At 48.1% G+C, this 24217-nt stretch overlaps 1 protein-coding gene across 2 annotated transcripts in view; it reads left to right on the top strand.

The window, feature by feature from the left end:
- The window catches only part of ampd2b (adenosine monophosphate deaminase 2b), a 61149-nt gene that overhangs the window by 25308 nt on the left and 11624 nt on the right, over positions 1–24217 (top strand). For both annotated transcript variants that reach the window (XM_045692878.1, XM_045692879.1), the window contains exons 2-11: positions 15661–15785; positions 15928–16058; positions 16310–16378; positions 16974–17085; positions 17359–17545; positions 18755–18902; positions 19181–19270; positions 19647–19776; positions 20160–20354; positions 20938–21069. In XM_045692878.1, coding sequence (XP_045548834.1) covers positions 15661–15785; positions 15928–16058; positions 16310–16378; positions 16974–17085; positions 17359–17545; positions 18755–18902; positions 19181–19270; positions 19647–19776; positions 20160–20354; positions 20938–21069 — 1319 coding nt within the window. The remainder of the gene's footprint in view (positions 1–15660; positions 15786–15927; positions 16059–16309; positions 16379–16973; positions 17086–17358; positions 17546–18754; positions 18903–19180; positions 19271–19646; positions 19777–20159; positions 20355–20937; positions 21070–24217) is intronic.

The following is a 24217-nucleotide window of genomic DNA, read 5'->3' as shown; positions in this document are numbered from 1 at the left end:
ACATTTCACCTGATTGCCTTAAAAGGGGTGACCCTTTTTCAAGTTTTTGTTGTTGTTGGAATTTCAGATAGTGATGATGGTGTGTTATTAATACTACATTAACATGTGTTTATGTATTTACCTCAACAGTGTTATTCTGTGTCTTGAAAGTGCAGATGAGAAAAATTCCCTTTTGCCTTATCCATTTTTCTGGCTATTTCTAACGTTATCAACTTGATTGGGAAATTGGGACATATTTCTGACATAGAGACATTGAGTTCACATCAAAACAACGCATCAATGCATGTTCCGAGAGAATACCGCTCCACCAATGACAGGAGGCGAAATAAATACACACTGGTCCTTTAATTTTATTAATGTGAGGGGGGGGGGGAAGGAGGAGGAGGGGGGAAGGAGGAGGAGGGGGGGGTGGTCTTCCTTTTTATTACACAATCATCTGGTTCAAACCATACCCATGAGCTGATGTGTCTTTCACACTCACAGAGACACATAGAGACACATATAGACCTAAACCTTCCCCAGAGCGAAATAAAACAATGGAAAAAGCTAAAGAAGAGATAGACGGGGGTGATGAGAGAAAAACAGACCAGGCTCCAGCCTCTTTCCTCAGTGATGCATCTTCTCACCCCCTGCCCCTCTGCACCACAACCAGGAGGGGGGGACAGACACAGGCACTAGAACAGCCAACCAGGAGGGGGAGGGGGGCAGACACAGGCACTAGAACAGCCAACCAGGAGGGGGGGGGGGGCAGACACAGGCACTAGAACAGCCAACCAGGAGCAGGGGGGGGGCAGCACAGGCACTAGAACAGCCAACCAGGAGGGGCAGGGGGGGCAGACACAGGCACTAGAACAGCCAACCAGGAGGGGGAGGGGGGGCAGACACAGGCACTAGAACAGCCAACCAGGAGCAGGGGGGGCAGACACAGGCACTAGAACAGCCAACCAGGAGCAGGGGGGGGGCAGACACAGGCACTAGAACAGCCAACCAGGAGGGGGGGGGGGGGCAGACACACTGGGACAGAGACTGGATGGATCTACAAGACCAGCTCTGTGTATGTATGACATGACAGATTAGAGACCAGCTCTGTGTATGTATGACATGACAGATTAGAGAGGACAATAGACATGTGTGTGTATGGAGGTGTATCGGAGTACAGGAACAGGGGATCATAAAACACTGACAAGTAGCTGAGAGACAGAGAGAGAGAGAGAGAGAGAGATAGAGAGAAGGTAGAGAGAAGGTAGAGAGTAGGGAGAGAGAGAGAGAGAGAGAGAGAGAGAGAGAGAGAGAGAGAGGGAGGGAGCACATATGACATTTGAAAGGGAGGGAGGGAGCACATATGACACTTGAAATGTCTCTGTTCCTTTGTGAGTGTTCATTTTTGGATGTTTATTTCACTTATGTTTATTATCTATTTCACTTGCTTTGGCAATGTAAACATATGTTTCCCATGCTAATAAAGCCCTTTGGATTTAATGGAATTGAGTAGGGAGAGAGAGAAGAGTGAGAGAGAAGGGAGAGCGAGAGAGTGAAAGAGAGAGGGGGGGAGAGTGGGAGAGAGAGACAGAGATAAAGAGAGAGAGATAGTAGAGATAGATAGTGAGAGAGATAAAGGGAGAGAGAGAGAAAGAGAGAAAGAAAGAGAGAGGGAGAGAGAGAGAGAGAGAGAGAGAGAGAGAGAGAGAGAGGGAGAAGAGAGAGAGGGAGAGGAGAGAGAGAGAGGGGAGAGGAAGAGAGGGAGAGGAAGAGAGAGAGAGATAAAAGGAGAGCATTTTACTGCACAGTGTGTGAGGATAAGATGGTAAGAAGTAAGAGGTAAGATGTATACAGTCAGTGTTGGATGCTTGAGGTGAAATTCTCTGTGTGGAGGTGACAGCCTCTGTGTGTGTGGAGGTGGCAGCCTCTGTGTGTGTGGAGTGACAGCCTCTGTGTGTGTGAAGATGTGCAGTGAAGGTGTGGGATGAAGGTGTGCAGTGAAGGTGTGGGCTGAAGGTGTGGGCTGAAGGTGTGCAGTGAAGGTGTGGGCTGAAGGTGTGCAGTGAAGGTGTGGGCTGAAGGTGTGCAGTGAAGGTGTGGGCTGAAGGTGTGCAGTGAAGGTGTGGGCTGAAGGTGTGCAGTGAAGGTGTGGGCTGAAGGTGTGCAGTGAAGGTGTGGGCTGAAGGTGTGGGCTGAAGATGTACAGTGAAGGTATGGGCTGAAAGTGTGGGCTGAAGTTCTGGGCTGAAGGTATGGGCTGAAGAGGTGGGCTGAAGATAAGGGCTGAAGGTGTGGGCTGAAGATGTGCATACTGTAGGTTTCTGTTGTGCTGCCTGCAGGTTGGTCACAGTATTATGCTTATGTATTGTGGAAGTAAAACTCTCAGCTGCACCATGTGTACAGCATGTGGAAGTAACTAACGCAGAGGAGTAACTTTCCTAAGAACTGAAGACATCAGTTAGCTCCCTGGCATTAACTCTGTAGACTATGAGAACTGAAGACATCAGTTAGCTCCATGGCATTAGCTCTGTAGACTATGAGAACTGAAGACATCAGTTAGCTCCCTGGCATTAGCTCTGTAGACTATGAGAACTGAAGACATCAGTTAGCTCCCTGGCATTAGCGCTGTAGACTATGAGAACTGAAGACATCAGTTAGCTCCCTGGCATTAGCTCTGTAGACTATGAGAACTGAAGACATCAGTTAGCTCCCTGGCATTAGCTCTGTAGACTATGAGAACTGAAGACATCAGTTAGCTCCCTGGCATTAGCTCTGTAGACTATGAGAACTGAAGACATCAGTTAGCTCCCTGGCATTAACTCTGTAGACTATGAGAACTGAAGACATCAGTTAGCTCCCTGGCATTAGCTCTGCAGACTATAATCAATGTGTGAGCCTAACATATTTGACAACAATCTGAGGTTTGTAGGGGGACATCTAAAACTACAGTGCAATGTAGGAGGTTAATAACACAGGAAGTTGTAACCTTTGACCTTTGTTTCTCCTCTTCCCAGTCAGTATCAGATGGTTTCCACTTGATGGCAAGGTGGCACCGACAGACATAGCAGCTCTGCTTCCAGCTCTTAAGCAACTTTGCAGTATTTCGTTTTTTTGTATGTTATTTCTTACATTATTAGACCAGAACATATTTTGTGTTATTACATACAGCCAGAAATAAATTTTGGATATCAGAGCGGTGGTAACTCACCAGCATTACGACCAGGAATACGACTTTCCTGAATTGGATCCTTCGTTCGTACCCACCAGGACATTTAAACTTATCCCAGAGGCTGCTCCAAGATGCCGCCGGCGGAGAAGAGGTATTCGGGAGTGGACTTCTAGTCCGACTCATGAGGCGGGCACACCATCCACTGCTTCTGAGTATATTACTATATTACGAGCTCAGGGCGAGGATCTCCTTCCAGCGAGACATCAGGGACTGTATTATACTATGTTTCATGGAATCATGGCTCTCTCTGGATATACTGTACCCGTCCATACAGCCAGCTGGGTTCTCAGTTCATCGCGCAGACAGGAATAAAGAACTCTCCGGGAGAAAGAAAGGCAGGGATGTATGTTTCATGATTAACTACTCATGGTGTGATTGTGATAACATAGAGAAACTCAAGTCCTTTTCTAGAATACCTCACAATCAAATACCAACCGTATAACCTCCCAAGAAAATTCTCTTCGTTTACAGTCACAGCCGTGTCTATTGGCCCTCAAGGAGCTACACTGGACTTTATGCAAACTGGAAATCACATATCCTAAGGCCGCAATTATTGTAGCTGGGGATTTTAACAGAACAAATTTGAGGAAAACGCTACCGAAGTTCTACCAACACATTGACTGTAGTACTCGCTCTGGAAAAACACTGGACCACTGCTACTCTCCATTTCGAGATGCCTACAAGGCCCTCCCCCGCCCTCCCTATGGCAAATCAGATCACAACTACATTTTTCTCCTCCCTTCCTAGAGACAGAAACTCAAACAGGAAGTACCCGTGCTAAGGTCTATTCAACAACCAATTGGAATCCATGCTTCAAGATTGTTTTGATCACTCGGACTGGGATATGTTCCGGGTAGCGTCTGAGAGTAACATTGACGTTTACACTGACACAGTGACTGAGTTCATTAGCAAGTGTATAGGGGATGTTGTTCCCACGCTGTCTATTAAAACCTACCCAAACCAGAAACCGTGTATAGACGGTTCACAGCATTCACGCAAAACTGAAAGCGCGAAACACCACATTTAACCATGGCAAGGTGACTGGGAATATGGTTGACTACAAACAGCATAGTTATTCACTCCGTAAGGAAATCAAATAGGCAAAACGTCAGTACAGAGACAAAGTGGAGTCACAATTCAATGACTCAGACACAAGACGTATGTGTCAGTTGTCTACAGACAGTCATGGACTACAAAGGGGAAAACCAGACTCGTCGCAGACACCAACGTCTTGCTTCCAGACAAACTAAACACCTTCTTCGCCCACTTTGAGGATAAGACAGTGCACCTGACATGTCCCGCTCCCAAGGACAGTGGGCTCTCCTTCTCCTTGGCCGACATGAGTATGACATTTAAGCATGTTAACCCTTGCAAGGCTGCCGGCCCAGACGGCATCCCTAGCCGCGTCCTCAGAGCATGCGCAGACCAGCTGGCATGGAGTGTTTATGGACATATTCAATCTCTCCCTATCCCAGTCTGCTGTCCCCACATGCTTCAATATGTCCACCATTGTTCCTGTACCCAAGAAAGCGAAGGTAACTGAACTAAATGACTACCGCGCCATGGCACTCACTTGTCACCATGAAGTGCTTTGAGAGGCTAGTTAAGGATCATATCACCTCTACCTTACCTGATACCATAGACCCACTTCAATTTGCTTACCGCCCAATAGATCCACAGACAATGCAACCACAATGCAAGACAGCCTACAGAGAGGAGGTGAGGGCCCTGGAGGAGTGGTGCCAGGAAAATAACCTCTTCCTCAACGACCATAAAATGAAGGAGCTAATCGTGGACTTTAGGAAACAACAGAGGGAGCATGCCTCTATCCACATCGACGGGACCGCAGTTGAGAAGGTGGTAAGCTTCAAGTTCCTCATCATACACATGACTGACAATCTGAAATGGTCCACCCACACAGATAGTGTGGCGAAGAAGGCGCAACAGCAACTCTTCCATCTCAGGAGGCTGAAGAAATTCATCTTGGCCCCTAAGACCCTCAGAAGTTTTTACAGATGCACAACTGAGAGCATCCTGTCGGGCTGTATCACTGCCTGGTACGACAGCTGCACCCCTCGCAACCGCAAGACTCTCCAGAGGGTGGTATGGTCTGCCCAATGCGTCACCGGGGCACACTGCCTGCCCTCCAGGACACCTACAGCACCCTATGTCACAGGAAGGCCAGAAAGATCATCAAGGACAACAACCACCGAGCCACTGCCTGTTCACCCCGCTATCATCCAGAAGGCGAGGTCAGTACAGGTGCATCAAAGCTGGGACAGAGAGACTGAAAAACAGCTTCTATCTCAAGGCCATCACACTCCGACATTGCTCGTCCTAATATTTATATATTTCTTAATTCCATTCTTTTACTTTTAGATTTGTGTGTATTGTTGTGAATTGTTAGATACTACTGCACTGTTGGAGCGAGGAACACAAGCATTTCACTACACCCGCATAAACATAAGTATGACTATGTGACCAATAAAATGTGATTTGATTTGATATTGACCTTAACCCTTCATCCCTGACGTCGGTTGGCAACAACAACACAAGCTGATGGAGATTGAAAAGGGAGTCTGCTGTATACGCAGTTCAGTTCAAATGGCCAACTAATCAGCCTGTTACCAACCCTCAGATCAGTTCTGTGTTTAGCTACTGAAATATTCATGGAGTAGAAGTCAAATATCAAGGTGATATCATTATCCTATTTCATTTAGCAGGGGTATGTAGTGTTTCCAGGTCAGATCTAGGTCAACAGATAGTACCTGATAGCCCTCGTAGCACCCCGGACATCAGGGGCCATCAGGGGTTATCATAGATTCTGCTTGTATGGAACTCCAGGTGTACATCCCAAATGACACCCAATTCCTTTAATAGTGCAGACCAGAGCCCTCAAACGTAGTGCACTGCAAAGGGTACCACACACCAGAGCCCTCAAAGGTAGTGCACTATGAAGGGTATAGCGTGCCATTTGTGACGTACACCTGGAGGTCCACACAAGCAGAATCTATGATGACCAATGATGACCCCTGGTGACCCCTGATGACCCCTTATGATCTATGATGACCCCTGATGACCCCTGGTGACCCCTGGTGACCCCTTATGATCTATGATGACCCCTGATGACCCCTGGTGACCCCTGATGACCCCTGGTGACCCCTGGTGACCCATGATGACCCCTGGTGACCCATGATGACCCATGATGACCCCTGGTGACCCCTGGTGACCCATGATGTCCCATGATGACCCATGATGACTCCTGATGACCCATGATGACTCCTGATGACCCCTGGTGACCCCTGATGATTATCCTCCAGACATACCACTGCTTCAGTCAGTACTAGATTCTGATTGGCAGAAGTTCAGCATCACACAACAGTAATGGTTATCCTGCCTCTCGCCCATCCATAAAGGGTTCTCCGAATCCTGTGAAGCGTGGGAGTGGGCAGATTTCCTCGTCCTTCTCGCCAGCTGTGATTCTGGGCAGCTCCATGGTAAGGAATGTGACCGTTCCTGGTGCAAAAACAATGTCCTACACCGGAGCTCGAGTAAATGACATTACTAAGCTGCTCCTGAATGTACTACATCAGGACATGGAAATCCATTCTATCCTAGTCCGTGTGGGTTTTAATGACATTATGAAGGGCAGCTCTGAACAGTTGAAACTGGATTTCAAAGAGCTGATTGACTCTCTGCTAGACACTAATTGTAAGGCCCAAGTGTAAAGGAATGAATAAGAATATGTACATATAAATATATGGATGAGCGATGGCCGAACGGCATAGGCAAGATGCAGTAGATGGTATAGAGTACAGTATATACATATGAAATGAGTAATGTAGGGTATGTAAATATTATCTAAAGTGGCATTGTTTAAAGTGACTAGTGATACATTTATTACATCCAAATTTTAATTATCAAGTGGCTAGAGATTTGAATCAGTATGTTGGCAGCAGCCACTCAATGTTAGTGATGGCTGTTTAATAGTCGTATGGCCTTGAGATAGAAGCTGTTTTTCAGTCTCTCGGTCCCAGCTTTGATGCACCTGTACTGACCTCTCCTTCTGCATGACAGCGGGGTGAACGGGCAGTGGCTCGGGTGGTTGATGTCCTTGATGATCTTTTTGGCCTTCCTGTGACATCGGGTGGTGTAGGTGTCCTGGAGGGCAGGTAGTTTGCCCCCGGTGATGCGTTGTGCAGACCTCACTACCCTCTGGAGAGCCTTACGGATGTGGGCGGAGCAGTTGCCACACCAGGCGGTGATACAGCCCGACAGGATGCTCTTGATTGTGCATCTTTAAAAGTTTGTGTTTTTGGTGACAAGCCAAATTTCTTCAGCCTCCTGAGGTTGAAGAGGCGCTGTTGCGCCTTTTTCATCATGCTGTCTGTGTGGGTGGACCATTTCAGTTTGTCCATGATGTGTACGCCGAGGAACTTAAAACTTTCCACCTTCTCCACTACTGTCCCGTCAGTGTGGATAGGGGTGACCTCCCGCTGCTGTTTCCTGAAGTCCACGATCATCTCCTTTGTTTTGTTGACGTTGAGTGAGAGGTTGTTTTCCTGACACCACACTCCGAGGGCCCTCAACTCCTCCCTGTAGGCTGTCTCGTCGTTGTTGGTAATCAAGCCTACCACTGTAGTGTCATCTGCAAACTTGATGATTGAGTTGGAGGCATGCATGGCCATGCAGTCTTGGGTGAACAGGGAGTACAGGAGAGGGCTGAGAACGCACCCTTGTGGGGCCCCAGTGTTGAGGATCAGCGGGGTGGAGATGTTGTTTCCTACCCTCACCACCTGGGGGTGTCCCGTCAGAAAGTCCAGGACCCAGTTGCACAGGGCAGGGTTGAGACACAGGATCTCAAGCTTAATGATGAGTTTGGAGGGTACTATGGTGTTGAATGCTGAGCTGTAGTCAATGAACAGCATTATTACATAAGTATTTCTCTTGTCCAGGTGGGATAGGGCAGTGTGCAGTGTGATGGCGAATGCATTGTCTGTGGACCTATTGGGGCAGTAAGCAAATTGGAGTGGGTCTAGGGTAACAGGTAGGCTGGAGGTGATATGATCCTTGACTAGTCTCTCAAAGCACTTCATGATGACAGAAGTGAGTGCTACGAGATGATAGTCATTTAGATCAGTTACCTTAGCTTTCTTGGAAACAGGATCAATGGTGGCCATCTTGAAGCATGTGGGGTAAGCAGACTGGGATAGGGATTGAATATGTCCGTATACACACAAGCCAGCTGGTCTGCACATTTTACTCACATCGGCCAGGGAGAAGGAGAGCCACCAGTCTTTGGTTGCGGGCCGTGTCGGTGACACTGTATTGTCCCCAAAGCGCGCAAAGAAGTTGTTTAATTTGTCTGGGAGCAAGACGTCGACGTCCGCGATGGGGCTGGTTTACTTTTTGTAATCCTTGATTGTCTGTAGATCCTACCACATACGTCTCGTGTTTGAGCCGTTGAATTGCCTCTATACTGATGCTTATTGACGCTTGTTTGATTGCCTTACGGAGGGAATAACTACACTGTTTGTATTCGGTTTCCAGTCGCCATGCCATTTCTTTCCAGTTGCCATGCCATGATTAAATGGGTTGGTACATGCTTTCAGTTTTGTGTGAATGATGCCATCAATCCACGGTTTCTGGTTAGGGAAGGTTTTAATAGTCAAAGTGGGTACAACATCTCCTTTACACTTCTGTATAAACTCGCTCACCGAGTCAGTGTATACGTCAACGTTATTGTCTGAGGTTACCACCTGATGGAAGCAATCTTGAAGCGTGGAATCTGATTGGTCAGACCAGCGTTGGATAGACCTTAGCACAGTGTCACGACTTCCGCCGAAGTCGGTTCCTCTCCTTGTTCGGGCGGCGTTCGGCAGTCGACGTCACCGATATTCTAGCCATCGCCGATCCACCTTTCATTTTCTATTTGTTTTGTCTTGTTTTCCCACACACCTGGTTTACATTCCCTCATTATTTGACGTGTATATAACCGTCTGTGTGTGGAATTGTTTGTTGTAAGTGTTTTGTGCATTTCCGACTGGCTGGCGACGGGTTGTTTCAACCCGTATTTTGCTGTTCTGGGTGCCGTTTGCTTTTGCATCATTTAAGTGCTCCGGCTGTTACCCATTTATTCTCTCCTGCGCCTGACTTCACTGCTGCCAGTTACGCACCGCTTACAGAATTCCACACCCGAATATGGAGTCAGCAGGAGCAGGTGCCCCTGGTATAGGGGTCGAGGAGCGCGTCCGGGAGTACGCGGCGATGCTCCACCATCTCGGCGCCGCCATGGACCACATCGTCCAAACCATGGACCGCTGGGAGAGACAGGGAGTTCCCCCAGTGCCTCCACCAGCACAACCGGGGTCTCCACTACTCACCCCCCCTTCACCCGGTCCCAGTGGGATTCATCTCGCCCTTCCCCGGGAGTACGATGGGATGGCTGCACGCTGCCAGGGTTTCCTGTTGCAGCTGGATCTATACCTGGCAACCGTCCACCCGGCTCCTTCGGGCCGTGAGAGGGTGTCCGCCCTCGTCTCGTGCCTCTCGGGGAAAGCCCTGGAGTGGGCCAACGCCGTGTGGGGAGAAGGAGATGCAGCGCTGGACCATTTAGAGGATATCACCCGTCGCTTCTGGGCAGTCTTCGACGGGTGAACGTCTCTTCCATCTGAGGCAGGGGATGAGGAGCGCCCTGGAGTTCGCGATGGACTTTCGGACACTGGCCACCGGCGCGGGATGGAACGACAGGACCTTGATCGACCACTATCGTTGCAGTTTGCGCGAGGACGTCCATCGGGAGTTGGCCTGCAGGGACACCACCCTCACCTTCGACCTGCTGGTGGACCTGTCCATTCGGCTGGATAACCTGCTGGCTACCCGCGGATGTCCAGAGCGGGATCTGTCGGTTCCATCCCCCAGCACCACCGCTCCGATGCCCATGGAGCTGGGAAGTGCTGCGCTCAGGGAGACCGGAGGAGGTTATGTCTCGTGTACCATCTGTGGGCCACAGAGGTCACACTGCCGGTCGGTGCCGGGTTGGTTCCTCTGGGGGTCGAGGCAGCAGGCACGGCACTCTGGCGTCATCCCAGGTGAGCCGGCACCATTCTCACCCAGAGCCCTCTGTTGCACATATGTTTTTGTATGATACTTTTCCTGAGTTCTCCCCGCATTCCCAGCATTGCGCTCGTCAATTCAGGTGCGGCTGGGAATTTTATAGACAGATCAGTCGCCCATAGTCTAGGGATCCCCATTGTTCCCGTGGCTATGCCCTTCCCAGTTCACGCCTTAGACAGTCGACCATTAGGGTCAGGGTTGATTAGGGAGGCCACCGCTCCCCTGGGCATGGTGATGCAGGGGGGTCACAAGGAGAGAATCACTCTCTTCCTCATTAACTCTCCTGCATTTCCCGTGGTGCTAGGCCTAACCTGGTTAGCTTGTCATGACCCCACTGTTTCATGGCACGGAGGGCTCTCACGGGATGGTCGCGAGAGTGCTCGGGGAGGTGTTTAGGGGTTTCCGTTGGTGCTACTATGGTGGAAGGTCCAGACAAGGTCTCCACCGTGCGCATTCCCCCCGAATTTTCTGATTTGGCTCTCGCCTTCTCCAAAAAGAAGGCGACTCAATTACCACCTCATCGTCGGGGGGATTGTGCGATACATTTCCTGGTAGATGCCGCACTTCCCAGGAGTCACGTGTATCCCCTCTCACAGGCGGAGACGGCGGCTATGGAAACATATGTCTCCGAATCCCTGCGTCAGGGGAACATTCGGTCCTCCACTTCACCCGCCTCCTCAAGTTTCTTTTTTGTGAAGAAGAAGGAGGGAGGTCTGCGCCCGTGTATTGACTATCGAGCCCTAAACCAGATCACTATGGAGTACAGTTACCCGCTACCTCTCATAGCCACTGCGATTGAGTCAATGCACGGGGCACGCTTCTTCACCAAACTAGATCTCAGGAGTGCTTACAACCTGGTGCGTATCCGGGAGGGAAACGAGTGGAAGACGGCGTTCAGTACTACCTCAGGCCGTTATGAGTACCTCGTCATGCCGTACAGGTTGATGAATGCTCCATCAGTCTTCCAAGCCTTTGTAGACGAGATTTTCAGGGACCTGCACGGGCAGGGTGTAGTGGTGTATATTGATGACATTCTGATATACTCCGCTGCACGCGCTGAGCGTGTGTCCCTGGTGCGCAGGGTGCTTGGTCAACTGTTGGAGAATGACCTGTACGTCAAGGCGGAGAAATGCCTGTTCTTCCAGCAGTCCGTCTCCTTCCTAGGGTATCACATTTCCACCTCAGGGGTGGAGATGGAGAGTGACCGTATTTCAGCCGTGCGTAATTGGCCGACTCCCACCACGGTAAAGGAGGTGCAGCGGTTTCTAGGATTTTACTACCGGAGGTTTATCCGGGGTTTTGGTCAGGTGGCGGCTTCCATTACCTCACTGCTGAAGGGGGGCCCAGTGCACTTGCAGTGGTCAGCTGAGGCGGACAGGGCTTTTAGTCACCTGAGGGCTCTGTTTACCTCGGCTCCCGTGCTGGCCCATCTGGATCCCTCTTTGGCGTTCACAGTGGAGGTGGACACGTCCGAGGCTGGGATAGGAGCCGTGCTCTCTCAGCGCTCGGGTACGCCACCGAAGCTCCGCTCCTGTGCCTTCTTCTCGAGGAAGCTCAGCCCGGCGGAGCGAAACTCTGACGTGGGGGACCGGGAGCCGTTGGCTGTCGCCAAGGCTTTGAAGGGGTAGAGACATTGGCTTGAGGGGGCTACACACCCTTTTCTCATCTGGACTGACCACCGCAATCTGGAGTACATCCGGGCAGCGAGGAGACTGAATCCTCGCCAAGCAAGGTGGGCCATGTTTTTTCCCCGTTTTGTTTTCATCCACTCGTACAGACCGGGTTCCCAGAATATCAAGGCAGACGCACTGTCCCGGCTGTACGACACAGAGGAGCGGCCCATGGATCCCACTCCCATACTCCCAGCCTCTTGCCTGGTGGCACCGGTGGTGTGGGAGCTGGACGCGGACATCGAGCGGGCATTACGCACATAGCCCACTCCCCCCCAGTGTCCAGCTTGGGCGCCTGTACGTTCTGTCTGCGACCGGTTGATCTATTGGGCCCACACGTCACCCTCCTCTGGTCACCCTGGCATCGGTGGGAAGTACTGGTGGTCCACCTTGGCCAAGGACATGAGGGTTTATGTTTCCTACTGCTCGGTGTGCGCCCAGTGCAAGGCTCCCAGGCACCTACCCAGAGGGAAGTTACAACCTACACCCGTTCCACAACGGCCGTGGTCGCACCTGTCAGTGGACTTCCTGACGGATCTTCCTCCCTCGTTGTGGATCGGTTTTCTAAGTCCTGCCATCTCCTTCCTTTGCCCGGTCTCCCTACGGCCCTACAGACTGCGGAGGCCCTGTTTACACACATCTTCCGGCACTACGGGGTGCCTGAGGACATAGTTTCTGATCGGGGTCCCCAGTTCACGTCCAGGGTCTGGAGAGCGTTCATGGAACGTCTGGGCGTCTCGGTCAGCCTCACCAGAGCCAGATCGAAGCTCCTGCGGTGGACGAATGGTTTAAGCGCTCGGAGGAGACCTGGGACGCCACCCATGTGCACCTGCAACGGGCCGTGAGGCGGCAGAAGACGAGCACCGGGGGATCGGGTCTGGCTCTTGACCCGGAACCTGCCCCCTTCGCCTGCCCTGCCAGAAGCTGGGTCCGCGGTTTGTGGGGCCATTCAAAGTCCTGGAACAGCGGGGACTGTGAAGTAACACAAACATAGACACAGACAGATGCATACACACACAATAACATACGCACTATGCACACACTGTCACCGGTATCGTAGGGTAGAGACCAAGACGCAGCGGGGAAAAGTACACTCATCTTCTTTTTTATTTGGTGAAGAAGGAAAACACAAAATACCTATACAAAACAAAACGAACTGGACAGTCTCGTCAGGCAAATAGCTAAACAAGAACAATCTCCCACAAAATCCCATGAAAAAACAAACTCCTAAGTATAGGACCCTCAATCAGAGGCAACAATAACCAGCTGTCTCCAATTGAAGGTCCAACCCCAATTAACTAAACATAGAACTACAAAAGACTAGATAGAACATAGAAATATACTAACATAGAACAATGACTAACAAACCCCGGACTAATAAATCAAATACCCCTCTACCTAAACACATACACAAAACACACCCTGAACCACATAAAACAAACACCCCCTGCCACGTCCTGACCAAACTACAATAACAAATAACCCCTATACTGGTCAGGACATGACACACACATACACATGGATTTAGTACTGTAGATATGTGTCAGTGGTGGAGTAGGGGCCTGAGGGCACACAGTGTGTTGTAAAATCAGTGAATGTATTGTAATGTTTTAAGAATTGTATAAACTGCCTCAATTTTGCTGGACCCCAGGAATAGTAGTTGCTGCCATGGCAACAACTAATGGAGATCCATAATAAATACAATACAAATGGTTCAGCATCACACCACAGTAATGGTTCAGCATCACACCACAGTAATGTTTCAGCATCACACCACAGTAATGTTTCAGCATCACACCACAGTAAGGGTTCAGCATCACACCACAGTAATGTTTCAGCATCACACCACATGTTGATGGATTATTTCCATAGAACTCACAGAGCCCCTTGTTGTCCATTACAGTATGTATCTGCGTGTGCAACCTTCCTGCTGGGGTTAGTTTCTCCTTGGTGTGTGTTGTGTGGATGGGGAGTTATGTAACCGTTTGATGATCTAAATATAGCAGCCATTAGGGGATTAGATACATACAGGACAGTTCCAGTGGCGGAGAGATCTGCTGTCTTTGCTGCTGGACACACGCACACACGTACACGCACGCACGCACGCACGCACGCACGCACGCACACACACACACACACACACACACACACACACACACACACACACACACACACACACACACACACACACGCACAGCTGGATTAGATACAGAGAAGCCCTGTGGACTCAGCTCTACTGTCATACCCACCACTGACCTCTGGCTGGCCACTAGTGTCAAAACACAACGAGATGCCCGCTCTAGCCTTACCATTTACCAGTTTACATGAAACACAGCAGAGATGCAGAAACGTTGTAATGTAGCTAGCTATCATACAACTGTAAGACCGTGGGTACCATATGCACTGTGTGTGAGTATACTAGTGGGCAGCGGTCCCTCAGACATCGTACCACTTCAGCGGCTGGATGCCAGGGATTAAATATTCAACGGAACATTAATATTTTAGATCCTAGTCCTCTGTTTGGGAGGGGAGAATTATAATGTTACAGACACAGACACTGCTGACCACTAAATACACTCTGGGGGCCACGAAGGTGAACTATATCACTCTGTCTGTCCTGTCCTGTCCTGTCTGTCTGTCTGTCTGTCTGTCTGTCTGTCTGTCTGTCTGTCTGTCTGTCTGTCTGTCTGTCCTGTCTGTCTGTCTGTCTGTCTGTCTGTCTGTCTGTCTGTCTGTCTGTCTGTCTGTCTGTCTGTCTGTCTGTCTGTCTGTCTGTCTGTCTGTCTGTCTGTCTGTCTGTCTGTCTGTCTGTCTGTCTGTCTGTCTGTCTGTCTGTCTGTCTGTCTGTCTGTCTGTCTGTCTGTCTGTCTGTCTGTCTGTCTGTCTGTCTGTCTGTCTGTCTGTCTGTCTGTCTGTCTGTCTGTCTGTCTGTCTGTCTGTCTGTCTGTCTGTCTGTCTGTCTGTCTGTCTGTCTGTCTGTCTGTCTGTCTGTCTGTCTGTCTGTCTGAATTGTTTTCAACCACTTTGTATTCACTTCATGTTAATGTTAGCATCTCTCATCTCATTTCCTTCCATCCTAGCTTCCACAATCTGTCCCCCTTCGGCCCAGGTCTGGTTACTGTAGTCGGTAGATGCCTGGATGATGCCAGACCATGTGGCATAGCGCAAACTTTACCCATCAAAAACTATGAGTTCAGTAATAGCCAGGCTAGCTCAGATCAGCATAGATACATTGAATATTGTGCTGGCAGCCTGGCAACAATGAAGGGCCCTTGGAGATCCTATTAAATTACCAGAGGGGCTATTTCATAAACCCTCAAAGTTCCCAGAATGGGGTGAAAAAGGTAGGCTTGGAACATGGCTGCTGCACCTGATTGGTCCTTTGTCTGTTTTGACTCTGGAAGTAGAAACAGCTGCTGAGCTCAGACCTCAAGCACTGGGCTGGGTTACTGTTTCTTCACTGCTCAGTGTACTGTAGTGACCATCAGGCTGGGGAACAACAACCATCTGGATGAAACTGTGGAGTTGGCTAAGCATAGCAGAAATTAGAAAACGTAGATCTGATTTGGCAAGGTGCAGGACGACTGAACATAACACTTTGCACTTCTCCTTCTCTCTCTCTCTCTCTCTCTCTCTCTCTCTCTCCCTCTCTCCCTCCCTCCCTAGTTGACCCCCGTGGTGCCCGCCACCTCCTGACTTCCCAGCATTCCTTACCAGGGATCCCCGTTGCGCTGAAACAGACCATTGATCTGCGCACCTCCATGGACGGCAAGTACAAGGAGATTGCTGAGGTGAGTAAGATAGAAAGATGGACTTTAAAAACATTTACAATTTCAGCCACACAAGTGGATAAACTGCATTTAAAATAACTGAGGATAATACAACAACAAGCTCTAAACAAGCTACCCTCTCTGTGTGTCTGTGCCCATGTAGGAGCTGTTCTCTCGCAGCTTAGCAGAGCGTGATATGCTCAGCGCCCCTTATGAGTTCCCTGAAGACAGTCCCATAGAACAGCTGGAGGAGAGACAACAACGACTACAGAGACAGATCAGCCAGGATGTCAAGTAAGAGAGGGAGGGAGGGAGGGAGGGAGGGAGGGGAGGGAGGGAGGGAGGGAGGGAGGGAGGGAGGGAGGGAGGGATGGAGGGATGGAGGGAGGGAGAGATGGAGAGAGGGAGGGAGAGAGGGGGGGAGAGAGGGAGAGAGGGAGATGGAGGGAGGGAGGAGGGAGTTAATATTCAGCAACAAGTCCTCATGAATCCCAATGGGATCATGTTGATGTCTCTAAAAAAGCTTTTCATTATGTCTTCTACAGGTTTGAGCCAGATATCCTTCTGCGAGCCAAACAGGAGTTAATGAAGACTGACAGCGCTACTGACCTAGAGTGAGTACAGTAAGGAGACTCCCATTAGCTCTGCTAGCTACTGACCTAGAGTGAGTACAGTAAGGAGACTCCCATTAGCTTCGCTTGCTACTGACCTAGAGTGAGTACAGTAAGGAGACTCACATTAGCTTCGCTAGCTACTGACCTAAAGTGAGTACAGTAAGGAGACTCACATTAGCTTCGCTAGCTACTGACCTAGAGTGAGTACAGTAAGGAGACTCACATTAGCTCCCGAAGCTAATATCTATAGGTTTTAGCTAAGTGGGCTAGCACAGTCTCGTGGCATGCAGAAGACCTTGGGTTTGAATCTTGGTTGGTCACATCTCTCTTAAGCTCAGCAGGCTACCACGGTCTATACATAGTCTCAATTCCGTCTTTATAATATAATAATTATTATTATTACGTTTCAAGTTTTATTAGTCGTATGTACAGGATACACATGGGATACACCGTCCAATGAAATGCTTACTTGCAGGTTCCTTCTGGACAATGCAACAACAATAAGAAACAATAAAAGATAAGAATAGGAGACATAAAGTAAATGGCAGTAGAATAGAACAAACGTTATAGAATAAACGTTATTATTCTGTGTTAGATACCTGAAGGAGCAGAGCCAGGCATTCATGGACCTGTATCCCAAGGAGAAAGAGCGGGAAGGAGAGAAGGAGTACCAGCGGGTCTCCATCTCTGGAGAGGAGAAATGTGGGGTAGGTCACAGAAATATCCCCAACAGCCATTATCGCTTTCACCACGGTAAACACCTTGAGTTTTATTCAGTAAGGTTCCCTGGCTTTGATTAATGGTATTGAATACAGGTCCTATGTAAAACTTGTATTTCTCTCCACTTGGATTTTACCACAAGCAGCCAATGTTCCGACATGTTACATGTTTCTTCAAAGCGGATTCCTCCGGTAGTAGGAGGCTAGAAGTAGGACTGGCAGTACTAACTTGTGCCCTCTCTCCCCGCCCCCTCCCTCCAGGTTCCCTTCACAGACCTGCTGGATGCTGCTAAGTGTGTAGTGAAGGCCTTGTTCATCAGGGAGAAGTACATCGGCCTGTCCATGCAGAGCTTCTGTCGGACCACAGCCAGCTACCTGGAGGAGCTCAGTGACAGACCACTAGATATGGGCATCTATGAGGAGATACCTGAGACTTCTGTTACTGCAGGTAGAGTACACACACGTACATAAATACCTACATACATACGTACACACCTACCTACCTACCTACCTACCTACCTACCTACCTACCTACCTACATATATGCAGAATGCATCACATCCGGCCCTGTTTGGGACTCCCATAGGGTGGCGCACAATTGGCCTAGCGTCGTCCGGGTTTGGCCGGGGTAGGCCTTCATTGTAAATAAGAATTTGTTCTTAAAAACCTCTTCAGGATCTGCCCCTTTTTTTAAATTTTCGCCTAAAATGACTCATACCCAAATCTAACTGCCTGTAGCTCAGGACCTGAAGCAAGGATATGCATTTACTGTAAAATTAAATTACTGTAGGAGAATATAACAAATTAGATCTGGTAAAAGATAATACAAAGAAAAAAACATGCGTTTATTTGTATTGTTTTTGTACTATCATCCTTGAAATGCAAGAGAAAGACCATAATGAATTATTCTAGCCCAGGCACAATTTAGACTTTGGCCACTAGATGGCAGCAGTGTATGTGCAAAGTTTTAGACTGATCCAATGAACTATTGCATATCTATTCAAAATGTTGTCTCAAGACTGCCCAAATGTGCCTGATTGGTTTATTCATACATTTTCGAGTTCATAATTGTGCACTCTCCTCAAACAGTAGCATGGTATTCCTTCACTGTAATAGCTACTGTAAATTGTACAGTGCAGTTAGATTAACAAGAATTTAAGCTTTCTGTCAATATCAGATATGTCTATGTCCTGGGAAATGTTCTTGTTACTTACAACGTCATGCTAATCACTTTAGCGCACATTTGCTCAACCATCCAGAGGGTGGGACATCGATCTGTAGAGATCCTAAAGAGGTTTTAACTGACTTGCCTAGTTAAATAAAGGTTAAAAATATAAAATTAAAATACCTACCTACCTACCTACCTACATGCATACATGCATACACTCACAGGTGGTAGGTAAAGTAAGCCAGCTACAGATGAAGAGATGGTTTCACATGTGCTATTCCCCCTCTACCTCCTGCTAGAACAGACTATCACTCAGTGTAGGAGAATTTTCCTCACTGAAATTCAGCGTGAAAATAAATGTTTAGTTTGGCTCTGTGCATTCCCATTCCATCCCAAATGTTTGGGTAGATAGAACGTCTGTGTCTGATGGACACAGACTTTAGTAACGTTGTATTTGATTCTATTCTATTGTACTATATTCTATTCTAGACTTAGACCAGACGGTCCATCCTCCTGTCTCCACCACACACCCCTATGAGAACCAGGACCCTGCCTGTATGCCTCCTGATATAGGCTACGGCTGCAAGATGGTAAACGGTGTCGTCCACATCTATACAAAGAAGGACAGCATGGACACGTGAGACACATCAATTAACTCTCAACAGATCATAGTGTTATCCTTATTTTAGCACATTGTAAAGGCTCATACGTGCTTCTAACAAGTTGTCAAGCAACATACCTATTGGCTTTAGATAAATTGTTACCGTGGTTATAAACATGCCAATGCCTAGCAACCGTACATCTTAGGTTGTTATAAGTTCATCATTATGAAAATACTATTTGTGACAGTGCCTTTTAGTTTGCCGGCTGTATGCTATTGAGACGGTGTTAAAGGCCTGTATACTGCCATGTCAGTTCTACAGAGCTGGAGCTGCCCTACCCAGACCTACCGGAGTACATCGCTGATATGAACGTCATGACGGCCCTCATCATCAACGGACCTGTGTGAGTTAACATACCTCTGATGGTTACATATGTGGTAGTGTTGATTAAATCCGTAGCGCTGAAGACTTGCGCTGCAGCGTGATAGAAATTTAAAGGTAATGTTCCCGCATTAGCGGAGACTGCATTTACGGTAAAAACTGCATATGTCGGCTCAATTACAAGTTAACTTTCAATTTAAATCGTGCTACAGAGCTACAGATTGAACCAAACCTAAGGTTTCTGTAATGGTCATTCTGTCAAGAAACAAATCTTCTCCAGATACAGAACATCATGATGACAGAACCGAGAGTCTTCTGTCAGTTACTCCCGACGGTGTGCTGTCTGTTATCAGTGGACCAACTGACGTTGTGTCCGTGTTCACTTCCTGCCTTCACAGGAAGTCGTTCTGTTACCGTCGCTTACAGTACCTGAGTTCTAAGTTCCAGATGCACATCCTGCTGAATGAGATGAAGGAGCTTGCAGCTCAGAAGAAAGTTCCTCACAGAGATTTCTATAACATACGTAAGGTGAGTCCTCAATTAGCATGTTGGAGAGGACCAGCGTGAGGCTATACCGTCCTCTACTGTCTATACCGCTACGCAGAATCAGTGATCTACATATCATCTTGCACCCTAAATAACTGCTTGTTATGTGACCAAGATTTTCCAATATGCACAGAGCCTTGCTCAGGCCGATGCCCTCGAAGTGTTGCATATTTCTTGAGTCTCATGACAGAGGTTCGGTCTGACGCTAGGCCGTCAATTGTAAATAAGAATTTGTTCTTAACTGACTTGCCTAGTTAAATAAAGGTTAAATAAAATAAGTACATATTCTATCTTCATTTTGAATGATGAAGTGCCAAATAACAGCTTCATCTGTTTCTGTATCTGGTTCCTTGTTGCGCACCCAGGTGGACACCCACATCCATGCCTCGTCCTGTATGAACCAAAAACACCTGCTGAGGTTTATCAAGAGGGCCATGAAGAAATATCCAGGGGAGATAGTCCATGTGGAGAGAGGCAAGGGACAGACGCTCATGGAGGTGTTCCAAACCATGAACCTCACAGCCTTCGACCTGAGTGTGGATACACTGGACATGCACGCTGTGAGTAGTGCTGGAGAGGGAAAGGGAGAGGGTGAAGGATAAGGAATGGGAGAGGGTGAAGGAGAAGGAGGGGGAGAAGGAGGGAGAGAGAGAAGGAGAAGGAGAAGGAGAAGGAGAGAGAAGGAGAGGGAGAGGGAGAGGGAGAGGGAGAGGGAGAGGGAGAGGGAGGGTGAGGGTGATGGAGAGGGAGAGGGAGAGGCAGAGGGAGGGTGAGGGTGAAGGATAAGGAATGGGAGAGGGTGAAGGAGAAGGAGAGAGAGAGAGAAGGAGAAGGAGAGGGCGAGGGAGGGTGAGGGAGAGGGAGAGGGTGCATGTCGATAGTCTTATGTAGCTACCTCTCCTTTACCCTCTCTGTTTATACTATATTGTTTTTGGTTCCTATATTAAGAGAGGAAACATAGAGGAGACAGGAAGGTCAATGAAGAGATCTCAGGAAAAGGATTGATTAACAGTCGTTAAATTTTTTTAAAGATTTTTTATTGACAACTGTGCTTTAAAGACAGATGACAATCTGACTTGAGAGCTTGGCAGCGACATCAGAAAGTGAGACATTGACTGAGAACTGTCCCCTTTCTCCTCACAGGACCGTAACACTTTCCATCGCTTTGACAAGTTCAACGCCAAATACAACCCCATCGGCGAGTCCATCCTGAGAGAGATCTTCATCAAGACAGACAACCATGTAGAGGGGAAATACTTTGGACACATCATCAAGGTGAATGTATAATCAGCATACTGTACATGCCCTCTACCTTAACCTAGTAAACAATTGTTGCGTCACAATTCTCGACCCTTTCTCCTGATGTGTGAACTTTCACAATCCCCATCTGAAATGAAAAGCATTTGGTGATTTGTGTAAGCAAATTGGAGGGAGTTTCCACAAGAGAATGAGTGTTTCGAGTGTTCAATTCATAAGAAGAGTAGAGAATCGCAATGGAACCAAAAACAGTATAAAGGGCGGTGTGGAGTGCGATTGAGATTGTGTCATCTGTGGCAGGTTACCTTTGCTTCCTTGGGCACAGGGACTATGGTGGTCTGTTTGAAACATGTAGGTATTACAGACTCGGTCAGGGAGAGGTTGAAAATGTCAGTGAAGACACTTGATAGTTGGTCCGCGCATGCTTTGAGTACACGTCCTGGTAATCCGTCTGGCCCAGCGCCTTTGTGAATGTTGACCTGTTTAAAGGTTTTGTTCACATCGGCTACTGAGAGCGTTATGACACAGTCATCCAGAACAGCTGGTGCTCTCGTGCATGCTTCAGTGTTGCTTGCCTCGAAGCGAGCATAAAAGGTTTTTATCTCGTCTGGTAGGCTCGCGTCACTGGGCAGTTCACGTCTTGGTTTCCCTTTGTAGTCCGTAATAGTTTTCAAGCCCTGCCACATCTGACGAGCGTCAGAGCCGGTGTAGTAGGATTCAATCTTAATCCTGCATTGACACTTTGCTTGTTTGATGGTTCGTCTGAGGGCATAGCGGGATTTCTTATAAGCGTCCGGATTAGTCTCCGGCTCCTTGAAAATGGCATCTCTAGCCTTTTGCTTGATGCGGATGTTGCCTGTAATCCATGGCTTCTGGTTGGGATATGTAGGTACAGTCACTGTGGGGACAACGTCATCGATGCACTTATTGATGAAGCCAATGACTGAGGTGGTGTATTCCTCAATTCCATTGGATGAATCCCGGAACATATTCCAGTCTGTGCTAGCATTTGTTTTCCCCTGATTGCACATGTGACATGCTGGTAAAAATGTGGTAAAACTGATTTAAGTTTGCCTGCATTAAAGTCCCCGGCCACTAGGAGCGCCGCTTCTGGGTGAGCAGTTTTTTCTTTGCTCATGGCCTTATAGAGTTGGTTGAGAGCGGTCTTAGTGTCAGCTTTGCTATGTGGTGGTAAATAGACAGCTACAAATAATATAGATGAGAACTCTCTTGGTAGATAGTGTGGTCGACAGCTTATCATAAGGTACTCTACCTCAAGCGAGCAATACCTCAAGACTTCTTTAATATTAGACATAGAGCACCAGCTGTTATTGACAAAAAGACACACACCCCCACCCCTCGTCTTACCACAGGTAGCGTCTCTTTTCTGCCGGTGCATGGAAAATCCCGCCAGCACTATATTGTCCGTTTCTTCGTTCAGCCACTTCTCGGTGAAACATAAGATGTTACAGTTTTTAATGTCCCGTTGGCAGGATAATCTTAATAGTAGGTCATCAATTTTATTTTCCAATGATTGCACGTTAGCAAGGAGAATGGAAGGCATTTGGAGTTTACTCGCTCGCTTACGGATTCTCAGAAGGATTCCCAATCTGAGTTCCCTTTTCTGATGTCTTTTCTTCACGCAAAAGGCATGGACCTTATGGGTCGGCAGGTATCCTAGTGGTTAGAGCGTTGGGCCAGTAACCGAAAGGATGCTGGATCGAATCCCCAAGCTGACAAGGTCAAAATCTGTTGTTCTGCCCCTAAACAAGGCAGTTGTTCACCGGTAGGTCGTCATTGTAAATAAGAATTTGTTCTTAACTGACTTGCCCTAGTTAAATAAAGCTTTAAAATTTAAATGTAAAACAATCTGTTCCAGTGAAAGCAGGATGTCGGACTCGTTAAAGGAAAGATTTTCTTCCAGTCCGCGGTAAGTAATCACTTTTCTGATGCCCAGAAGTTATTTTCGGTCATAAGAGGCGGTCCAATTATGTACACAATAAGTTTAAAAAAAATAAGTTACACAAATCACCAAAAAAATAACAAAATTGCACAATTGGTTGGGTGAATGTAAAACATCAGCCATGTTCTTCGGCGCCATCTCCGCCATCTCAGGGAACCAGACATATATAGGGAAGGTAATGACAGAGGTGATTGAATCCAGGTGAGTTCAATAATCGCTGATGCGCATGACGGGGGGGGGGGGTCAGGTGTCCATAATGATGATGGCAGGAGTGCGCAATACTGGGGAGCCCTCGAGCGCCAGGGGGGGAAGAGCGGGAGCAGGCGTGACATCTACGAATGTTGTAGAGCATGAACCTACAGGAGGGAGTCATTGTCCACCGTGATGGAGAAGTCTTTGAGCGGGCAGGCCTTCCCCGGGAGCAAAAGCAGTTCCGTCTTGTTGAGTTTGAGCTTGAGGTGGCGTGTCAACATCCAAGCTGAGATATCTGCCAGGCACGCAGAGATGCTTGTCGCCACCTGGGTGTCAGAAGTGGGGAAGGAGAAAAGTAGTTGAGTGTCATCTACATAGCAATGATAGAAGAGACTATGTGTGGATATGACAGAGCAGAGTCACTTGGTGTATAGAGAGAAGAGGAGAGGGCTTAGAACCGAGCCCTCGGGGACACCAGTAGTGAGAGTACATGGTTGGGGGGGGAGATTATGGAGGGAGGAGAAGGTAGAAAGAGTTTCCTAGGGTTAGAGGCTTGACATGTAGGGATAGAAAGAGGAAGAGGATAGAATGAGGAAGAGGATAGAAAGCGGAAGATAAAAGGAAGAGGATAGAACGAGGAAGGGGATAGAACGAGGAAGAGGATAGAAAGGGGAAGAGGAGAGAAAGAGGAAGAGGATAGAAAGGGAAGAGGAGAGGAAGAGGAAGAGGATATAATGAGGAAGAGGATAGAACGTGGAAAAGGAGAGAAAGAGGAAGAGGTTAGAAAGGGGAAGAGGCGAGAAAGAGGAAGAGGATAGAAAGGGGAAGAGGAGAGAAAGAGGAAGAGGATAGAAAGGGAAGAGGAGAGGAAGAGGAAGAGGATATAATGAGGAAGAGGATAGAACGTGGAAAAGGAGAGAAAGAGGAAGAGGTTAGAAAGGGGAAGAGGCGAGAAAGAGGAAGAGGATAGAAAGGGGAAGAGGAGAGAAAGAGGAAGAGGATAGAACGAGG

This window comes from Salmo salar, chromosome ssa13 (genome assembly GCF_905237065.1).
Source record: "Salmo salar chromosome ssa13, Ssal_v3.1, whole genome shotgun sequence".
NCBI lineage: Eukaryota > Metazoa > Chordata > Actinopteri > Salmoniformes > Salmonidae > Salmo > Salmo salar.
Note: the sequence above shows the minus strand (reverse complement) of the source record. Positions and strands in the feature narration are given on the sequence as shown.